Source organism: Petromyzon marinus, chromosome 43 (genome assembly GCF_048934315.1).
Source record: "Petromyzon marinus isolate PM22_M1 ecotype Great Lakes invasive population chromosome 43, UKy_Petmar_22M1.pri1.0, whole genome shotgun sequence".
NCBI classification, from domain to species: Eukaryota; Metazoa; Chordata; class Hyperoartia; order Petromyzontiformes; family Petromyzontidae; genus Petromyzon; species Petromyzon marinus.
This window is the reverse complement of record NC_133709.1, coordinates 2,436,606-2,459,138: the sequence shown is the minus strand read 5'-3', so window position 1 is coordinate 2,459,138 and position 22,533 is coordinate 2,436,606. Positions and strand designations below refer to the sequence as shown.

General features: G+C 53.7%; 1 protein-coding gene across 1 annotated transcript in view; it reads right to left on the bottom strand.

Moving 5' to 3' along the window:
- LOC116951358 (protein sidekick-2-like) overlaps positions 1-22,533 on the bottom strand; it is a 303,157-nt gene that overhangs the window by 32,899 nt on the left and 247,725 nt on the right. Inside the window, exons 14-21 of the mRNA XM_076073639.1 lie at positions 18,415-18,562; positions 17,624-17,764; positions 14,279-14,463; positions 7,924-8,039; positions 6,317-6,545; positions 4,276-4,374; positions 2,824-3,015; positions 1,359-1,480 (exon numbers count right to left, since the gene is read on the bottom strand). Of these exons, the coding sequence (XP_075929754.1) occupies positions 1,359-1,480; positions 2,824-3,015; positions 4,276-4,374; positions 6,317-6,545; positions 7,924-8,039; positions 14,279-14,463; positions 17,624-17,764; positions 18,415-18,562 (1,232 nt within the window). The remainder of the gene's footprint in view (positions 1-1,358; positions 1,481-2,823; positions 3,016-4,275; positions 4,375-6,316; positions 6,546-7,923; positions 8,040-14,278; positions 14,464-17,623; positions 17,765-18,414; positions 18,563-22,533) is intronic.

The window sequence follows — 22,533 nt, the reverse complement described above, 5'->3', positions numbered from 1 at the left end:
AAAGAGGGCGACGAGTTCGGGATGCCGCGTAGCTGGTGCGAGGCAGAGGAGAGCGAAAGGAGGACAGAGAGAGGTGGAGAGAGAGAGAGAGAGGGGGGAAGGGGTAAGGAGAGCAGAATGTGAAATCTATTGTGAAATATTTCATTTAAAAAGGGGGGGAGGGGGGGCGAGGTGGCTTACATAAAGCAAAGCATTAAAAAAACTAAATGATGAACGAAGCAAAGTGCCGACTACGCCGAGCATTTCCTTGTTTCCTCTGATGCTAAAGAAAAAAAGGAGAGGAGAGGGTGAGAGAGAGGTGGAGAGAGAGGTGAGGGAGAGAGAGAAAGAATAGGAGGAGAGAGAGGGAGAGAAAGGGAGGGAGAGGTGGAGGCAGAGGAGAGGGAGAGAGAGAAAGGGAGGGAGAGGTGGAGACAGAGGAGAGGAAGAGGTGGAGAGAGGTGGGAATGGGCGCTGGAGGAGGCCGTGTGCTCGGTGGCAGATGACGGAGAGCTCTGCATGCAGATATAAGCTACCCGTCGGAGGACGTTTGACTGTGGGAAGGGCTGCGTGCAGATGCAGCACTTGTCGTAGTTAAAAACAAATATATTTTGTTGGGTCTTTCATTTAAAAGGGGGGGGGGGTTACATAAAGCAAAGATTAAAATAAAAAAACCGAAATGATGAACGCAGCAAAGTGCCGACTACAATGACCAACTTCTTGTTTCCTCTGATAGTAAAAAAACGAGACAGAGGAGAGTGAGAGAAAGGGAGAGAGAGGTGGAGACAGAGGAGAGGGAGAGGTGGAGAGAGGTGGACCTCATTTGGTGCCATCGCCGTTTCTACGAGAAGACGGAAGGGAACAAAAGAGGAATGGATGTCGAGTGACGACGAGGTGGATGTTGAATCACAACGAGGTGGATGTTGAATCACAACGAGGTGGATGTTGAATCACAACGAGGTGGATTTTTAATCACAATGAGGTGGATGTTGAATCACAATGAGGTGGATGTTGAATCACAATGAGGTGGATGTTGAATCACAACGAGGTGGATGTTTAATCACAATGAGGTGGATGTTGAATCACAATGAGGTGGATGTTGAATCACAATGAGGTGGATGTTGAATCACAACGAGGTGGATGTTGAATCACAACGAGGTGGATGTTGAATCACAATGACGTGGATGTTGAATCACAATGAGGTGGATGTTGAATCACAACGAGGTGGATGTTGAATCACAACGAGGTGGATGTTGACAATGGATATTAAGTCACAATGAGGTGGATGTTGAATCACAACGAGGTGGATGTTGAATCACAACGAGGTGGATGTTGACAATGGATATTAAGTCACGATGAGGTGGATGTTGAGGAGTAACCTGGGACTCCGCCAGCCAGCGCAGGATGGAGGATTTCCCGTCAAACCCGGAGCGGAACTGCAGCACGACGGAGCGCGGAGTCACCGTGCTCACCGCAGCGATGGTGGGGGCACCGGGCTGCTCTGCTTCGACATCGCGCAACATCACAACATCACCACAACATCATCACGGCATCACAACATCACCACAACATCACAACATCACCACATCACAACAACATCACCACAGCATCACAACATCACCACAGCATCACACCATCACCACAGCATCATAACATCATCACAACATCATCACGGCATCACAACATCATCACAGCATCATCACGGCATCACAGCATCACAACATCACCACAACATCATCACAGCACCACAACATCACCACAGCACCATCACGGCATCACAACATCACCACGACATCATCACGGCATCACAGCATCATCACAGCATCATCACAGCACCACAACATCACCACAGCATCATCACGGCATCACAACATCACCACAGCATCATCACAGCATCACAACATAACCACAACATCATCACAGCATCACAGCATCACCACAACATCATCACGGCACCACAACATCACCACATCATCACGGCATCACAACATCACCACAGCATCATCACAGCACCACAACATCACCACAACATCATCACGGCATCACAGCATCACCACAACATCATCACGGCATCACAACATCACCACAGCATCATCACAGTATCACATCACCACAACATCATCACAGCATCACAACATCACCACAACATCATCACAGCATCACAACATCACCACAGCATCATCACGGCATCACAACATCATCACAGCATCATCACGGCATCACAGCATCACAACATCACCACAACATCATCACAGCACCACAACATCACCACAGCACCATCACGGCATCACAACATCACCACGACATCATCACGGCATCACAGCATCATCACAGCATCATCACAGCACCACAACATCACCACAGCATCATCACGGCATCACAACATCACCACAGCATCATCACAGCATCACAACATAACCACAACATCATCACAGCATCACAGCATCACCACAACATCATCACGGCACCACAACATCACCACATCATCACGGCATCACAACATCACCACAGCATCATCACAGCACCACAACATCACCACAACATCATCACGGCATCACAGCATCACCACAACATCATCACGGCATCACAACATCACCACAGCATCATCACAGTATCACATCACCACAACATCATCACAGCATCACAACATCACCACAACATCATCACAGCATCACAACATCACCACAGCATCATCACGGCATCACAACATCACCATAGCATCACAACATCACCACAACATCATCACATCACCACAGCATCATCACAGCATCATCACGGCATCACAACATAATCACAACACCATCACCACCATCACCACCATCACCACCATCACCACGCACGCACCGGGCGCGACTCCGCTGGTGACGGTGGCGCAGGACGGGGAGCCAGAGCCGGCTTCGGTGCGCGCCGTGACGCACAGGCGGTACGAAGAGTGGGGGGCCAGGCCCCCCACTCGATGCAGCTGTATCCCCGCGGCTAGGTGGTGCGTCACGCGGCTGTGCGTCGTGTTCACCTGTTCCCACGAGACGCTGTAGCCTGTGCACACCATCACAGAGGAGTAAAGAAAGACCCCCCCACTCCTAATAGCCTTAAGGGGCTGTAGGAGCACGGGCTGTAGGGGCACGGGCTGTAGGGGCACGGGCTGTAGGGGCACGGGCTGTAGGGACACGGACTGTAGGGACACGGGCTGTAGGGACACGGGCTGTAGGGACACGGGCTGTAGGGGCACGGGCTGTAGGGACACGGGCTGTAGGGGCACGGGCTGTAGGGACACGGGCTGTAGGGACAGGGGCTGTAGGGACACGGACTGTAGGGACACGGGCTGTAGGGGCACGGGCTGTAGGGGCACGGGCTGTTCGCGAGTGTGGGCTGGGACGCACGGCGCATTGTCTCACTCGGTGGCGATTTTTTTTTTTACACACATCGCGCCAGGTACTCATTTAAGGCTGAGTCGACCTAGGGGAGGCCCGGGACCAGTTCGGATAATCGTCTTATTTTCTTGCTGTGGTTTTCACACCTGATGATGATTGCTTGTGTTGCAGTCGAAATGTCGTGAGAATTTTATTGTTTTATATTTTTATTATTTTATTGTTTCCCTTCTACGTGACTTTACCGAAAGAACCAAGAATATGTTAAGGTTGTACTTTATTAATCCCTAATCTCATTTACATACAATGAAACAAGAAATGGTAATAAAAGTAAAAACAGGGCAATGTAATACAATACACTATTAGACATTATGGTAAAAAAGTCCATCCCATGAGTTAGTGAATTTTTTTTATATTTTAGGCAGGAAATTAGTTTTCAAATTTAGATATTTTTCTGGGTTGGGACCCCCAGACAACCTGGAAGATTTGGTCCGCCCCAATGTTGACTCCATGGCTACGGCCTTGCACTATACACAGCACCATACGAGCCACCATGCACACTACACCCCGTATACCCCCACATGCCTGTAGCCTGTTTACCGTCCACCACATCACACACCACACAAAACACCACCACCACCATGACGCACGCCACCACAGCTGAGCCAATAGCTTCGTTTCCCTTGAAGGCAGCTGAGGGGGGGCCCCATTGAGATTCACTCTCTCATTGAGCGAGCTTGTTTGGAGACAGAGAGAGTGGGGGTTGTGGAGAGAGGGGGGGGGGTCGGAGAGAGAGAGAGCGGTGGGTGGGTGGAGAGATGGGTAGAGGGGGGAGAGGTGGGTTTTAGAGGGGCGGTGGGGGTGGAGAGAGAGAGAGAGCGACAGGGGTGTGCGTGGAGAGAGTTGGGGGAGCGAGGGGGACGTGTACCCAGGAGGACCCCGTTCTTGCGCCGGGGTTCGTCCCAGCTGAGACGCAGCGAGGAGTCGTCCACGTCGCTCATCGTCAGGTTCTCCACACGGCCCGGAACTGTGGGCACACAAAGACAAAGATCCCCCGCATAGCCTTTAATACACTGTTGAGGCAAGTGCTCCTTAAGCGAGTAGCACCTGTGAAGGCCAACATGGCACACGAGGTGGCGGGTGGCCAGGACCGTGCACGGCCACCCTTGTCTCCCAAGCGCTGATGTTTTGAGGCTGAGTCGACCTAGGACAGGCCCAGGACCGGTTCAAACATCCGAGTCTGTTGCAGGCCGTGAGCGGGACTCGAACCAGGGTGACCCATCGCTCCCCACTACCACAACGACACGCGAACAGCAGCCGCCGTTCGCCACTAACTGGCGGTGATATCACCGGAGCGATTGTGCCAGGCTGGGTGTCCTTCGAGGCAATCGCGTGGAAGTGTCGAGGGCTCGCCGACAAGGAGGTCGCGCGTGTCAGACCCATCAGGTGCCATGGGTTGGCTGACCGAGGTGACGCACCACCCGTGCCCCCCACGGTGTGCCGAGGTGCTGCGATTTACCCGCCGCTCGTTGGCGCGAGAGTCGCTCCTCCGCCCTCCTCTGTTGCTGGAGGGCGAATGCCCCCCAAATGCCCACGAACCTCCTCCGCCTCCATCCTCTTCTTCCTCCTTTCTCCACTCCACAGAGGCCGACCGTGACACCGCTGGGACTAGTTATCGGCAAGTCCACTCGGCTCCACATCGTGGCGTGCCATCAGCCACTTGGGCAAGAAAGTCAGCGATGACTCTCCCGCGGGGCCACTTTGGACAGCGAGTTCATGCAAGGCATTTTGACCAATCAGCCTTGCGTCTGTGCACGCGTGCATACGTGTATGTACACACGTGAATGTTTGTGTACGTCTCGGTCAGTCAACCCGTGGCACCTGCTGGGTCTGCCCCGTGACCTCCTGCGGGCGGGCGTTCGACCACTTCACGTGGCCTCAACGTGCACCTAGCCTGGCACAAGCGCCGTGTGGTGACGCCACCGCCACTGAGTGGCGAATGGCCGCTGTTGTTGTACACGCAGTGTGGCGGTGAGCGCTACGCCGCGCTACGAACCCGACGACCCCCGGGTTCGATTCCAGGTCACGGTCAACACCAGGGACGATTAGTCTGAACCGGTCCGGGGCCTCCCCTAGGTCGACTCCGCCTCAAATGAGTACCTGGTGCGGTGTGTGAACAACGCCACTGGCGAAACAAAGGCGGTCGGGCGTGGTGCTGGCCACCCACCCCCTCGTGCGCCGTGTCGGCCTTCATAGGTGCTCACTAACAGCACTTGCCCCAACAGCCTGTTAAGGCTATTCGGGGGATATTTGTCTTTGTACATGTGTGTGTGTGTATGTGTGTGTACGTGGGGAGCGGTTGATCAATGGTTAGCGCACTTGCGCTACAAACCTGGCCACCCGAGAATCGATACTCGCTCATAGCCCCTAGGTCGACTCAGCCTCAAATGATTCCGGGGCGCAATGTGTAAACATGGGCACGAGGGGAGACAAAGGCGGCCGGGCAATAATGCTGACCACCCACCCACTCGTGTGCTGTTCCCGCCTTCATAGGTGCTCACAAACAGCACTTGCCCCAACAGTCTGTTGAAGGCTATACGGGGGATCTTTGTCTGTGTACTGGGGGTCGGCGGGAGGGGCAGGGGGGTAGGAGGTGTGGGGGAGCGGGGGGAGGCGAGGGGAGGGGTTGTCGGGAGGGGTGGGGCCTAGGGGAGGAGAGGGGAGGGGGCGGGGTGAGGGGAGGGGTCGTTGGGAAGGGTGGGGGGAGGGCCTGGGGGAGGTCAGAATGCGGGGGGAGGCGAGGGGAGGGGCAGGGGGTTCAGGGGAGGTGAAGGGTCGTCGGGAGGGGTAGGAGGGGGTCCTGGGGGAGGCGAGGGGAGGGGCTGGCGTGGGGGAGGGGGGGGGTGGGCGTGGTGTACGGGGAGGGGGGGTGGGGTAGGGGAGGCCGCCTTTGTCTCTCTCGCCCGTACCGTCGTGCAGGGTGCGTGCCCGTGCCGGCGGGGAGTTCTCGGGCCCCTCTCCCGGCGAGGTCGCGCACCGCACCGTCACCGCGAACTCCGTGTACGCGGGCAGCCCCGTCGCCACGGCAACGTGCAGGGGGTCGGCCGAGTCCGGCGCCACCAGCCAATCGGCAGCCGCGCCCGCATCCTCATCATCGTCGTCGTCATTGGCGACGGAGGAGGTGCGACGTACCAACAGCTGGGAGCCGGGGACCGGGGGGGGGGGTAATGGGGGGGGGGGGACAAGGCAACAGCGTCACCATGGCAACAGAGTCCCCCCCACCAACCCCCCCACGCCCCCACCCCCTACCGTGAACGCGAGCCACTTGAGCGACGGAGAGGCCCAACGTGACCCGGGAAACTACGTCAGCCTCGTTACCTCCACCGTCTCTGCCGCCACTTAACGAGCCAGCGGTAATTGGGGCTAAATAAATAAATAAACGATCGCCATTTACGCTTCCGACCCAAAACTGCACCTCACTCTGCTGGGTGTCTGAGTGACTGGGTGAGTGGATAGCTGGGTGTCTGAGTGACTGGGTGAGTGGATAGCTGGGTGTCTGAGTAACTGGGTGGGTAGATAGCTGGGTGTCTGAGTGACTGGGTGAGTAGATAGCTGGGTGTCTGAGTGACTGGGTGGGTAGATAGCTGGGTGTCTGAGTGACTAGGTGAGTGGATAGCTGGGTGTCTGAGTAACTGGGTGGGTAGATAGCTGGGTGTCTGAGTGACTGGGTGAGTAGATAACTGGGTGTCTAAGTGACTGGGTGGGTAGATAGCTGGGTGTCTGAGTGACTGGGTAGATAGCTGGGTGTCTGAGTGACTGGGTGAGTAGATAGCTGGGTGTCTGAGTGACTGGGTGAGTAGATAGCTGGGTGTCTGAGTGACTGGGTGGGTAGATAGCTGGGTGTCTGAGTGACTGGGTGTGTGAATATCTGGGTGTCTGAGTGACTGGACTGGTGGATAGCTGAGTGTCTGAGTGACTGGGTGAGTAGATAGCTGGGTGTCTGAGTGACTGGGTGAGTAGATAGCTGGGTGTCTGAGTGACTGGGTGAGTAGATAGCTGGGTGTCTGAGTGACTGGACTGGTAGATAGCTGGGTGTCTGAGTGACTGGGTGAGTAGATAGCTGGGTGTTTGAGTGACTGGGTGAGTGGATAGCTGGGTGTCTGAGTGACTGGGTGAGTAGATAGCTGGGTGTCTGAGTGACTGGGTGAGTGGATAGCTGGGTGTCTGAGTGACTGGACTGGTAGATAGCTGGGTGTCTGAGTGACTGGGTGAGTAGATAGCTGGGTGTCTGAGTGACTGGGTGAGTGGATAGCTGGGTGTCTGAGTGACTGGACTGGTAGATAGCTGGGTGTCTGAGTGACTGGGTGAGTAGATAGCTGGGTGTCTGAGTGACTGGGTGAGTAGATAGCTGGGTGTTTGAGTGACTGGACTGGTAGATAGCTGGGTGTCTGAGTGACTGGGTGAGTAGATAGCTGGGTGTCTGAGTGAATGGGTGAGTGGATAGCTGGGTGTCTGAGTGACTGGGTGGGTAGGTAGCTGGGTGTCTGAGTGACTGGGAGGGGGGATCAGTTGTTACCCTGTATGCGCGAGGGATCCCGTTGGTGCGGAGGGGATCTGGAGGTCGCCAGGTAATCTTGATGGCGCTTGAGTTGACGGCCTGAGCCTGGACCCTCTCTGGTGGAGCTGTGGGGACTGGGCCACAAACAACAACAACAATAACAGAAGCAGCAGCAGCAGCCACTTAGCGGCAGTGACATCACCAAGTTGCTTGTGTGCCAAGCTAGGTGCACTTGTAGGCCACGTGAAGTGTTGGAGGCTCGCTGGCAAGGCCCTTGCTTCACTGAACAAGATGACTGTTATAAACGTAGACTAAGATCCCACTTACATAGCCTCGAACAGACTGATGGAGCGAGTGCTGTTTGCCACCACCTATTAATTGCCGGGACATCGCACAAGGGGGTGGGTGGCCGAGCACCACGACCGACCGTCTTTGTCTCCCTAGTGGCGATGACTTACACACACACACGCAAAGATCACCCGTATAGCCTGAACAGACTGTAGGGGCAAGTGCTGCTAGCGAGCAGCTATGAAGGCCAGCACGGTACACGAGTGAGTGGGTGGCCAGTACCGCACCCGGCCACACACACACACAGACACGTATACACACAGACACGTATACACACATAGACACGTATACACACACAGACATGTATACACACAGACACGTATACACACACAGACACGTATACACACAGACACGTATACACACACAGACACCTATACACACAGACATGTATACACACACACAGACACGTATACACACACAGACATGTATACACACAGACACGTATACACACACAGACACGTATACACACACAGACACGTATACACACACAGACACCTATACACACAGACATGTATACACACACAGACACGTATACACACACAGACATGTATACACACAGACACGTATACACACACAGACACGTATACACACAGACACGTATACACCCACAGACATGTATACACACACAGACACGTATACATACAACAACAACAACCGCCATTCGCCACTAAGTGGCGGTGACGTCACCACGACGCTTGTGCCAGGCTATGTGCACCCTGAGGCCACGTGAAGTGTCGAACGCCCGCTGGCAGGTCACGGGGCAGACCCAGGAGCCACGGGTCGACTGACTGAGATGACTGGCTGATGCACCACCTGTGCCCCCTACTGTGCCAACCTGCTGTGCTTTAGCCACCCGGCGCTCCGCTCGCTGTTGTGAGCGTCGCTCCTCCGCCCTTCGTTGTTGTTGGAGGGCGACTGCCTCCAACTGCCCAGTAGCATCCTTCACGAGCCTCCTCCACAGAGGCCGATCTTGACACCGCTGGTACCAGTCATCGGCAAGTCCACTCAGCTCCACGTCCTCCTGTACCACATCACTCCATCTCTTCTCTAGCCCGTGCCGCGCCCGCTTAGCCCCCTCGATCCGGCCAAACAAAAGCTGTTTCGGCATGCGGTGGCTGGGCATGCGGGCTACATGACCCAGCCATCGCAGCCTTGCCTGCCGGAGGAGCTCACCGATGGGACCCTGCCCAGATCTTTCAAGGATTTGTGAGCTCCTCACACAATCCAGTCTGGTTAAACCCAGGATGGATCGTAGGCAGGTCAGCCTAAATGTTTCTAACCGGCGAAGATGTTCCATTAGGGGGGTCCACGTTTCGCAAGCGTAGAGAAGGGAGGGAATGATCGTGGCAGAGAAGACCTGAAGCTTAGTGCGGAGCGACAGACCAGGTAGCTTCCACACAGCGTTACGCAACCGATGAAAAGATATTGCCGCTCGACTGATTCGGAGTGAGACCTCTGCTGTTAAACTGGAGCCAGTCATAAGCACACTGCCCAGGTATGGGAAACTCTCCACTCTCTCCACAACTGCCCCATCACCGATTGGGAGTTGTGGCGGTGGAGTGTCCGATGGTACAAAATACCCAGGCAGGTGCTTAGTTTTGGTGGGGCTGATGGTAAGGCCCCACCTCTTAGTGGCACGCTCCAGTCTCAGCAGCAGCGTCTCCAACTCCTCCTCTGACTGAGCAGCTATTACCAAGTCATCAGTATACATAACGTGGTTGAGCAATAGGGAGCCATCCCTTGACCGCACCCGGGCATCGATCAGCCTCCCATTATATCTGTACCATATGGAGATTCCCCCGGTACAGCTATTGAAGGCTTCACGAACTACGTGGTCAAAATAGATGTTAAATAATGTGGGAGCCAGAGGACATCCCTGTCGCACCCCAAGGTGTACAGGGAATGGCTCTGACTCCCGGCCACGTAGTTTTACCCGGGCCCGCTCACCATCATGAAGGTCCTTAATGATCGTGAGCAGAGGGTCAGGTACTCCAAAAGCACGAAGAACGACCCAGAGCCCAGGCCTACTGATGGTATCATAGGCCTTGACCAGGTCAATAAAGCAGAGATGTAGGTCTTGTTGGAATTCCCTACACCTCTGCTGTAGCAGACGGACAGAAAATATGGCATCTGTGCAGGACCGCCCTTTCCTGAAACCGCATTGGGGCTCCGCAAGCCTCTCCTCAGCGTGCCTGGCAAGGCGATGCTGAATAATCCTTGCCAGGACCTTTCCCGGCACACTGAGGAGTGAGATGCCCCTGTAGTTGTTACAGTCTGTGCGGTCCCCCTTCTTAAAAAGGGGGACCACCAGGGCATCCTTCCAATCCTGCGGAACCCGTCCAGTGGTCCAGACTGTTGTTATGATGTCATATAGGGCAGTCTGTGCACAAACGCCACCCTCCCTCAGCATTTCGCTTGGGAGATCATCTCTGCCCGCTGCCTTTCCTGGTCTCAGACTCCGGATCGGCTTCAATACTTCCTCAGCAGATGGCATCTCAGCCAGCCACTCACAGGGGGTGACTTCATCCAATATTTGAGGCACCGCAGCCTCAGCAGGGTCATCCTCACTTTGTGCCACGATGTTTTCCTGGCTGAGGGATTTTCCCTCCCTCAGGACCTCACAGAAATGCTCAGCAAATCTGCGAACCTGTTCCTGGGGGTCGGAAATTGGATCACCGGTTTTTCCCCTAATGATGGTAATAGGTGTGGCGCTACAGGTTACTTTTTTGATGGAGTTAAATAGAGATTTGTGATCACGGGCCACTGAGGTATACACACGGACATGTATACACACACAGACACGTATACACACACAGACACGTATACATACAGAGACACGTATACACAGACATGTATACACACACAGACACGTATACACACAGACACGTATACACACAGACACGTATACACCCACAGACATGTATACACACACAGACACGTATACACACGGACATGTATACACACACAGACACGTATACACACACAGACACGTATACACACAGACACGTATACACACACAGACACGTATACACACAGACACGTATACACACACACAGACACGTATACACACAGACACGTATACACAGACATGTATACACACACAGACATGTATACACACACAGACACGTATACACACAGACACGTATACACACAGACACGTATACACACAGAGACACGTATACACACACAGACATGTATACACACACAGACACGTATACACACAGACACGTATACACCCACAGACATGTATACACACACAGACACGTATACACACGGACATGTATACACACACAGACACGTATACACACACAGACACGTATACACACAGACACGTATACACACAGACACGTATACACACACAGACACGTATACACACAGACACGTATACACACACACAGACACGTATACACACAGACACGTATACACAGACATGTATACACACACAGACACGTATACACACACAGACACGTATACACACACAGACATGTATACACACACAGACACGTATACACACAGACATGTATACACACAGACATGTATACACACACAGACATGTATACACACAGACATGTATATACACACAGACACGTATACACACACAGACACGTATACACACACAGACACGTATACACACAGACACGTATACACACACAGACACGTATACACACACAGACACGTATACACACACAGACACGTATACACACGGACATATATACACACACACACAGACACGTATACACACAGACACGTATACACACACAGACACGTATACACACAGACATGTATACACACAGACACGTATACACACAGACACGTATACACACAGACACAGACACGTATACACACAGACACGTATACACACACAGACACGTATACACACACAGACATGTATACACACAGACACGTATACACACACAGACACGTATACACACACAGACACGTATACACACACACCTCGTGTTACACGGCCATCGACAGATAGAGATGCACAGGGATACCAGGAGGTAAGGAGCTCTCATCGTTCATACCTTATTCATGCCACGCAAATTAAAGCGAAGCGGAGTACCCACCCTTTGCCCCCCCCCTCCTCCAATAATGTTCAATTAGCCAGCAATTAACATTTAATAAATGCTCGCAGAGTTCCCGCGGCTGCCGATCAACGGTGCCTCTGGCGAAAAAACTACGACGTGGATTGCACGGGAACGAGGGGCGTCAGCGGGAGCCACGTTTAGGCGCGCGCTGTCACATCGCGATCGTCGCCGTCGACATCATCGTCGTCGTCGTCGTCATCATCGTCATCGTCGTCGACATCATCGTCGTCGTCGTAGACATCATCATCATCATCGTCATCATCGTCGTCGTCGTCGACATCATCGTCGTCATCGTCGTCGACATCATCATCATTGTCGTCGACATCATCGTCGTCATCGTCGTCGACATCATCATCGTGGTCGTCGTCGACATCATCATCGTCGTTGTCGTCGTTGTCGACATCAACATCATCATCGTCATCATCATCATCGTCGTCGACATCATCATCGTCGTCGTCGACATCAACATCATCATCATCGACATCATCATCGTCGTCGTCGACATCATCGTCGTCGTCGACATCATCATCATCATTGTCGCTGTCGGTGGCGCCGTACCACCGGCCTGGCGGTGAGACCCCATCGATCCGCCTCGCCGCTCCAATCCAGCGACCGACTGACTGACTGACTGCCTGACTGACTGCCTGACTGACTGATTGACTTACTGACTGCCTGACTGACTGACTGCCTGACTGACTGACTTACTGACTACCTGACTGACTGCCTGACTGACTGACTGACTGCCTGACTGACTTACTGACTACCTGACTGACTGCCTGACTAACTGACTGTCTTGGGCGAAGAGTTGGGTGCAGCGCGCGGAACGCCCCGTTTGGCAGAGGCAAGATGCGCAATATATATACACACACAACAACAACAAACAACAACAACACTAAGTGGCGGTGACGTCGCCACGGGGCTTGTGCCAGGCTAGGTGCACGTTGAGGCCACGTGAAGTGTCGAACGCCCGCCAGCAGGAGGTCACGGGGCAGACCCAGCGGGTGCCATAGGTTGACCGACTGAGATGACTGGTCGATGCACCACATATTTTTTATATATCTAAAAAAACATATACACTTATCGACGCAAAAAACAAAACCCCCCCGTATAGCCTGAACAGACCGTTGGGGCAAGTGCTGCTAGCGAGCACCTCTGAATGCCGGTACAGCACATGAGGGGGTGGGTGGTCAGCACCACGCCCGGCCGCCTTTGTCTCTCCAGTGGTGACGTAGGGTGAGTGAATGACGGGAGAGTCACGGGTGAGTGTTGGGTTTTGATGGGTGAGTGACGTGTGATAAGTGACGTGTGCCGAGTGCCGATATGAGTGACGTGTGAGTGACGGGCGAGTGAGTGACGTGCGATTGCGTGAGTGAGTGAGTGACGGGTGAGTGACGGGTGAGTAACGAGCGAATGAGTGACGTGTGAATGACGTGTGAGTGACGGGCGATTGCGTGAGTGAGTGACGGGTGAGTGAGTGACGGGTGACTGAGTGACGTGCGAGTGACGGGTGAGTGAGTGACGTGCGATTGCGTGAGTGAGTGACGGGTGAGTGAGTGACAGGTGAGTGACGGGTGAATGACAAGCGAATGAGTGAGTGACGTGCGATTGCGTGAGTGAGTGACGTGCGAGTGAGTGCCTGGTGAGTGACGGGTGAGTGAGTGACGAGCGAATGAATGACGTGTGAGTGACGTGTGAGTGACGGGCGATTGCGTGAGTGAGTGACGGGCGAGTGACGGGCAAAGTGAGTGATAGGTGAGTGGCGGGTGAGTGACAGGTGAGTGACGGGTGAGTGCCAAGCGAATGAGTGAGTGACGTGCGATTGCGTGAGTGAGTGACGTGTGAGTGACGGACGAGTGAGTGACGTGCGAGTGAGTGCCTGGTGACGACGCCCGGGAGGGGGCTGGGGGGCTGGGGGGCTGGGGGGTAGCCCTCACCTCCCTCCAGCGTGGCATCGCGGGCCGGTGGCGAGCTGTAGGGCCCTAGGCCCGCACCGTTGTAGGCTGCCACGGCCATGGCATAGCCGGTCCATACTCGCAGCTCCTCCAGAACGTAGCTGCCCAGCTCCGCGTTGGGGAGGTTCTTGTACTGGTAGTCAGCGCCTGAGTCGGCCAGCTTGTACCTGCAGAGACACCGGGAGAGAGAGAGAGAGACACCGGGAGAGAGAGAGGGAGAGAGAGAGAGAGAGCGACATGGAGTAGGAAGAGAGGGGGTAGAGAGAGAGGGGGGGGGGGCAGAGAGGGGGGTAGAGAGAGAGGGAAGGGGTAAAGAGAGCAGAGCGAGACATCTTTTGTTAAATCTTTCATTTAAAAAGGGGGCAGGGGTTTACATAAAGCAAAGCATAAAAAAACGAAAAGATGAATGAAGCAAAGTGCCGACTACACCGAGCATCTTCTTGTTTCCTCTGATCGTAAAAAGAGAGAGACAGAAAGAGAGAGATACAGGGAGAGAGAGACAGAGAGAGACAGAGAGAGAGAGAGACAGGGAGAGGGAAAGAGAGACAGAGAGAGACAGGGAGAGAGATGCAGGGAAAGAGAGAGAGACAGAGAGAGAGAGACAGGGAGAGAGACAAATAGATACAGAGAGAGACGACAGAGACAGGGAGAGAGACAGAGAGACACAGAGACCGGAAGACAGAGAGACCGTGAGACAGAGATATAATATAATCACTCAGTCGGGAATTCCGCGGCTGTTCTTACTACGGCTTTCCAATAATTTTGTATAATCTCAGATTTGGATGAAAACCTGCAGCCTCTTATTCCGCTTTTCACTTTTCAGTGTCCACGTGCCCCGAGCCATACGTCACACAGGTCGTAGGCAACCACACGCAGGTCGTAGGCAACCACACACAGGTCGTAGGCAACCACACACAGGTCGTAGGCAACCACACACACGTCGTAGGCAACCACACGCAGGTCGTAGGCAACCACACGCAGGTCGTAGGCAACCACACACAGGTCGTAGGCAACCACACACAGGTCGTAGGCAACCACACGCAGGTCGTAGGCAACCACACACAGGTCGTAGGCAACCACACGCAGGTCGTAGGCAACCACACGCAGGTCGTAGGCAACCACACGCAGGTCGTAGGCAACCACACACAGGTCGTAGGCAACCACACGCAGGTCGTAGGCAACCACACACAGGTCGTAGGCAACCACACGCAGGTCGTAGGCAACCACACACAGGTCGTAGGCAACCACACGCAGGTCGTAGGCAACCACACACAGGTCGTAGGCAACCACACACAGGTCGTAGGCAACCACACGCAGGTCGTAGGCAACCACACACAGGTCGTAGGCAACCACACACAGGTCGTAGGCAACCACACGCAGGTCGTAGGCAACCACACACAGGTCGTAGGCAACCACACACAGGTCGTAGGCAACCACACACAGGTCGTAGGCAACCACACACAGGTCGTAGGCAACCACACGCAAGTCGTAGGCAACCACACACAGGTCGTATGCAACCACACGCAAGTCGTAGGCAACCACACACAGGTCGTAGGCAACCACACGCAAGTCGTAGGCAACCGCACGCAGGTCGTAGGCAACCACACACAGTTTATTTTGCGCCAGTCGGCTGCCACAGGATGTGTTGTTGATGACACTGTTGTTGATTCGTGGGATAAGCGCTGTTTATGATTGTGCCTGTTCGCAGGAAGTTCCGGCGTGGGTTTCGTTTGTAAAAAGTTGTTGTTGTTGTTGTTTTTGCTCCTTGTTAGTGAGCGCGTCGCCTCTAGCCTGATGTCACCAGCAACTGGACTAGAACTGCTTTTGTATTAATGGGACCTTAGCAGCTAAAATTAATTCATAATAGCGGTTATTTTGGGTTAGATCGCATAAATATAAATCTGAGTTTGACTCCGAGTCTATGAGTCTCTGTGTATCTCTACGAGTCTCGATGGAGCTCTCCTTTTTAACTCGACGTGACTGCGAAGTCCTGGAACTGTCGCCACTGCACACAGCCTTGAGACCCAAAGACTTACACAGAGACCCATGGACTAACACAGAGACCAATAGACTCACACAGAGACCCGTAGACACACACATAGACCCATAGACTCACGCAGAGACCCGTAGACTCACACAGAGACCCGTAGACCTCACACAGAGATTCGTAGACTCACACAGAGACCAATAGACTCACACAGAGACCCATGGACTAATACAGAGATCAATAGACTCACACAGAGACCCGTAGACTCATACATAGACCCATAGACTCACACAGAGACCCATAGACTCGCACAAGAAACCCATGGACTCACACAGAGACCAATAGACTCACACAAGAAACCCATGGACTCACACGGAGAGCGATAGACTCACACAGAGACCCATGGACTAACACAAGAGACCCATGGACTTACACAGAGACCAATAGACTCACACAGAGACCCATAGACTCATAGACACATAGACTCACACAGAGACCCATAGACTCACACAAGAAACCCATGGACTAACACAGAGACCAATAGACTCACACAGAGACCCGTAGACTCATACATAGACCCATAGACTCACACAGAAACCCGTAGACTCACACAAGAAACCCATGGACTCACACAGATAGCGATAGACTTACACAGAGACCCATGGACTAACACAAGAGACCCATGGACTTACACAGAGACCAATAGACTCACACAGAGACCCGTAGACGCACACATAGACCCATAGACTCATGCAGAGACCCGTAGCCCTCACACAGAGACCAATAGACTCACACATAGACCCATAAACTCACACAGAGACCAATAGACTCACACATAGACCCATAGACTCACGCAGAGACCCGTAGACCTCACACAGAGACCCATAGACTCACACAGAGGCCCATAGACTTACACAGAGACCAATAGACTCACATATAGACCCATAGACTCACACATAGACCCATAGACTCACACAGAGACCCCTAGACTCACACAGAGACCCATAGACTCACGCAGAGACCAATAGACTCACACAGAAACCCATAGACTCACACAGAGACTCACACAGAGACCCATAGACTCACACAGAGACCCATAGACTCACACAGAGACCAATAGACTCACACAGAAACCCATAGACTCACACAGAGACCCATAGACCTCACACAGACACCCATAGATCTCACACAGAGACCTGCAGATCTCACACAGAGACCCATAGACTCACACAGTGTGTCCAGCGCCAGTGTAGCATTATCACCAATTAATCATCAATGAACCCGTTTGCGGGTTCATTGGCGACCGCCACGTGGGATCGTGGGGCCCTCACTGCGCGCACCTGATGAGGTAGCCCTTGAGCGGACCGTTCCATTGGCTCTCGAGGGGGGGCAGCCACTGCAGGACGATCGTCTCGTTCGTGCGCGCGGACGTGACCACTTTCCTCGGGGGGGCGTCCGGAGGCTCTTCGGGAAAGGAGATCCTGTTTGATGGCCAAGATCGTTACCATCATCATCATCATCATCACGGTCTTCATCACCATCATCATCACGGTCTTCATCACCATCATCATCATTACCACCATCATCACAATCATCATCATTAATACCACCATCATCATTATCACCATCATCATTATCACCATCATCATTACCACCATCTTTATCATCATTACCACCATCATCACCAACATCATTACCACCATCATCATTATGATCATCATTACCATCATCAACACTACCACCACCAGCCATCTGCCTTAATTATCATCACCCTTCATTATTGTTATAATCATCATTTACTGGCATCACCATCTATTTATTTAAATAGAATTCAAACATTAACACGAATAATGCCTTGGGATGTAAGATCTCGTGTGGAGCGGTGTCATCACCGTCAATTTCATGACCATCATCACCGCTGTAATGGACATTGTCACTATGATGTGGATCTCCATCATTTCTATCATCATCACCTGAATCATCACCGCTACGATCTCTCATGATCGTCAGCTGGTTGCCACTGCTGTGAGCAACAGCGGGAATTGTCCCTCCCCACGCGTTCTCTTCTCGGCTCCCCCATTCCCCTTCCCCCCACCCTCGTGCCCCCCCTCCCCCCATGCCCCTCCCCCACCTCTCGCTCTCCGCGCTGGGCTCCCCCGTGCCCACGCCGTTGAGGCCGCTCAGGCGGAAGCGGTAGGAGCTGCCAGGCGCGAGCGGCGGCGTGGAGACGTTGAGGGAGTCCGCGGGCACCCCCTGCAGGAGGATCCTCCACGGGGAGCCTGCCACGGCCAGCGACACCCAGCGTCATCACCACCCAGACACCCAGCGTCATCACCACCCAGACACCCAGCATCATCATCACACAGACACCCAGCGTCATCACCACCCAGACACCCAGCGTCATCACCACCCAGACACCCAGCAGCATCACCACCCAGACACCCAGCATCATCACCACCCAGACACCCAGCGTCATCACCACCCAGACACCCAGCGTCATCACCACCCAGACACCCAGCATCATCACCACCCAGACACCCAGCGTCATCACCACCCAGACACCCAGCGTCATCACCACCCAGACACCCAGCGTCATCACCACCCAGACACCCAGCATCATCACCACCCAGACACCCAGCGTCATCACCACCCAGACACCCAGCATCATCACCACCCAGACACCCAGCATCATCACCACCCAGACACCCAGCAGCATCACCACCCAGACACCCAGCGTCATCACCACCCAGACACCCAGCGTCATCACCACCCAGACACCCAGCGTCATCACCACCCAGACACCCAGCAGCATCACCACCCAGACACCCAGCGTCATCACCACCCAGACACCCAGCGTCATCACCACCGATAAACCCAGCATCATCACCACCCAGACACCCAGCGTCATCACCACCCAGCGTCATCACCACCCAGACACCCAGCGTCATCACCACCCAGACACCCAGCGTCATCACCACCTAGACACCCAGCGTCATCACCACCCAGACACCCAGCGTCATCACCACCCAGACAACCAGCGTCATCATCACCCAGACACCCAGCAGCATCACAGCCCAGACACCCAGCGTCATCACCACCCAGACAACCAGCGTCATCACCACCCAGACACCCAGCGTCATCACCACCCAGACACCCAGCGTCATCACCACCCATACACCCAGCGTCATCACCACCCAGACACCCAGCGTCATCACCACCCAGACACCCAGCATCATCACACAGACACCCAGCATCATCATCACTCAGACACCCAGCATCCTCACCACCCAGACACCCAGCATCATCATCATCACACAGACACCCAGCATCATCATCACTCAGACACCCAGCATCGTCACCACCCAGACACCCAGCATCATCATCAATCAAACACCCAGCATCATCATCACTCAAACACCCAGCATCATTATCACCCAGACACCCAGCATCATCACCATCCAGACACCCAGCATCATCATCAATCAAACACCCAGCATCATCACCACCCAGACACCCAGCATCATCACCACCCAGACACCCAGCATCATCACCACCCAGACACCCTGCATCATTATCACCCAGACACCCAGCATCATCACCATCCAGACACCCAGCATCATCACACAGACACCCAGCATCATCATCACTCAGACACTCAGCATCCTCACCACCCAGACACCCAGCATCATCATCATCACACAGACACCCAGCATCATCATCACTCAGACACCCAGCATCGTCACCACCCAGACACCCAGCATCATCATCAATGAAACACCCAGCATCATCACCACCCAGACACCCAGCATCATTATCACCCAGACACCCAGCATCATCATCATCAATCAAACACCCAGCATCCTCACCACCCAGACACCCAGCATCATCACCATCCAGACACCCAGCATCATCACCACCCAGACACCCAGCATCATCACCACCCAGACACCCAGCATCATCACCACCCAGACACCCAGCATCATCACCATCCAGACACCCAGCATCATCACCACCCAGACACCCAGCATCATCACCACCCAGACACCCAGCATCATCATCACCCAAACACCCAGAGCGATAAACACAGTGGATGGGGTGAGGGCATTGCCCGAAACATCGCCTATCATCTATTTGTTACCGCTAACAGCAGGCACACACACACACACAATGTTATTGACAAATAGCGTAAAGTTGCGCGCAATATTTATTTATTTTACCCCCCCCCCCCATTCCCTTTCTTGTTGCGCGTTAAGAATCAATGCGGGCGCTTATATCTTGCGACGGAAGTCAGCCCCAAGCATTAACATTCACACAACAACAACAACCACCACCACTCAACAACAATGGTGAAGACGGCATCGCAGCAAGCCGTAGCAGCATTAGGATTCACACTGCAGGAGCAGCCCCCCCAAAATCTACGCACATTGACATTCACGGCCCATCAGCATCATCCGCGCGCACGCGAGAGAGAGAGAGGGCCGCAAATTGCTGCGAGCGGCATTAATAAGTAATTGAATTAACATGAAAACAAAGGAACAAAGTACCCCCCCCCACCACCACCACCCACTAACTCACTCACCACCACCCCACCCACCCACCCACCTCACCGCCCACCACTAACTACCACCACCCACACTCCCACCACTTAAAGCGTTGAAGCATTTATCTGCAGGCCAAAGGTGGCAGCACGACCCCCCCCCCAACCCCGTCGCCCATACCGTCGGGCATGGGGAGGCTTTCATCCAGCAGTGGATTCACAGAGTCATCACGAAGGGATTGCAATGTTGGTGGGTGGGGGTTAGGCCAGGAGTGGTGGCGCAGTGGTTAGCGCACTCCGTTAACAACCCCGCTTCTGGCTAACCATCGGACCAAGACGGTGGTCACTGCATCGCGCGCTTTTAGATGCGCTTCTGCGGCCGTCTGGAACGCTCTCGCTTCCGATATTAGGAAGCCACTGCAGCTATGCACGTTTAAATCATCATCATCTAGATCGACAACTCATTTCCTTAGAACTGCTGGCTGTGTTTAGTTTGTTCTCCTTCTCCAGCACCTCCGATTAGCGCGGTTGGCTACGTACGGTGTGAAAGAAGTCCAACATGCATACGTACAACCCGAACAACATTAGTGGTAAGTGATATCTGTACAGATCCTGGGCCACGACCCTACAAAACGATCCCTAATTCCTGCTCAAATGAGCACCGATTAAGCATTGGCGTTCATTTTCTGTTCATAGCAGCTAGCAGCCCTGCAAAGCCGGTGGTGGAAAGTCCACATTCAAACGGCGAGGGGGTGAATCTATCCACAAGGCAACCGCTGTTGACTTTCCCACGAAAGTGGTACTCATTTTTATCCACCCGGATGGATGATGGGCTGAGTCAACCCCCCGAACCCCGGATGTGAACTCGCAACTTTCCCACTTGCGAGCCGCTCGCTCCACCGCCGAGCAAACTGGCCCACTACCGCGCTATTGACCAACTCCGCACTGACCAGCGTGGTGAAGTATGGTTCAAGCAAGACCCCCTCGTGGGGGCCCATACCTGTCAGACGCACCCTTGAAGCTTCCTACACGATAATAATACAGCACGGTTACCATCGAGCTCACCATTACAGTGCCCTTATGATGTCACCGTGACGTCACAAAGACACGACTCCAACGCACGTGGCCCGGAGCAGAAATCTGTACCACCAACGCGTAGCTTTTTTTTTTAAACAAAAATTCCCACGGATTTATTTGCAGGGCTAAATACGAGTGGACTATTTGACAACGCCGCTCGCTTCGGGTGGATATCACTGCGTTATAATTCACTGGGTATTGGGCACACACGCACACACACGCACACACGCACACACACGCACACACGCAGATTGTAAACCGCTTCAGTTCCTGCAACCCTCTAGTGGCACCAGAAAGTGGAACATCTGGCCTGGCCTCGTGGGCGATGGGGCGCCATCAGACCGTGTCCTGGTGGTACTAGAGTCTTCCAGCAATCACGCTAATAAGTTAATCAAGTGGGCAATTAGCGATTAACCGGCGGTCCATTAGAGATTAATTGGTGCCAGTGATTAAACAAAAGTATGGCGGCAGCACAGTGGCAACAGCTCGTGCCGCCCGGCAAGAGGGACCCCGGTTCGATTCCCGATTCGGGCATCTTTCTGCATAGAAGTTGCTTCGCGCCCTGTTGTGTGCGAGTGGGTTTGAGTGTCAAATTGTGTGCTTGAGTTTATGTGTGTATGAGTGAGTTTTAGAGTG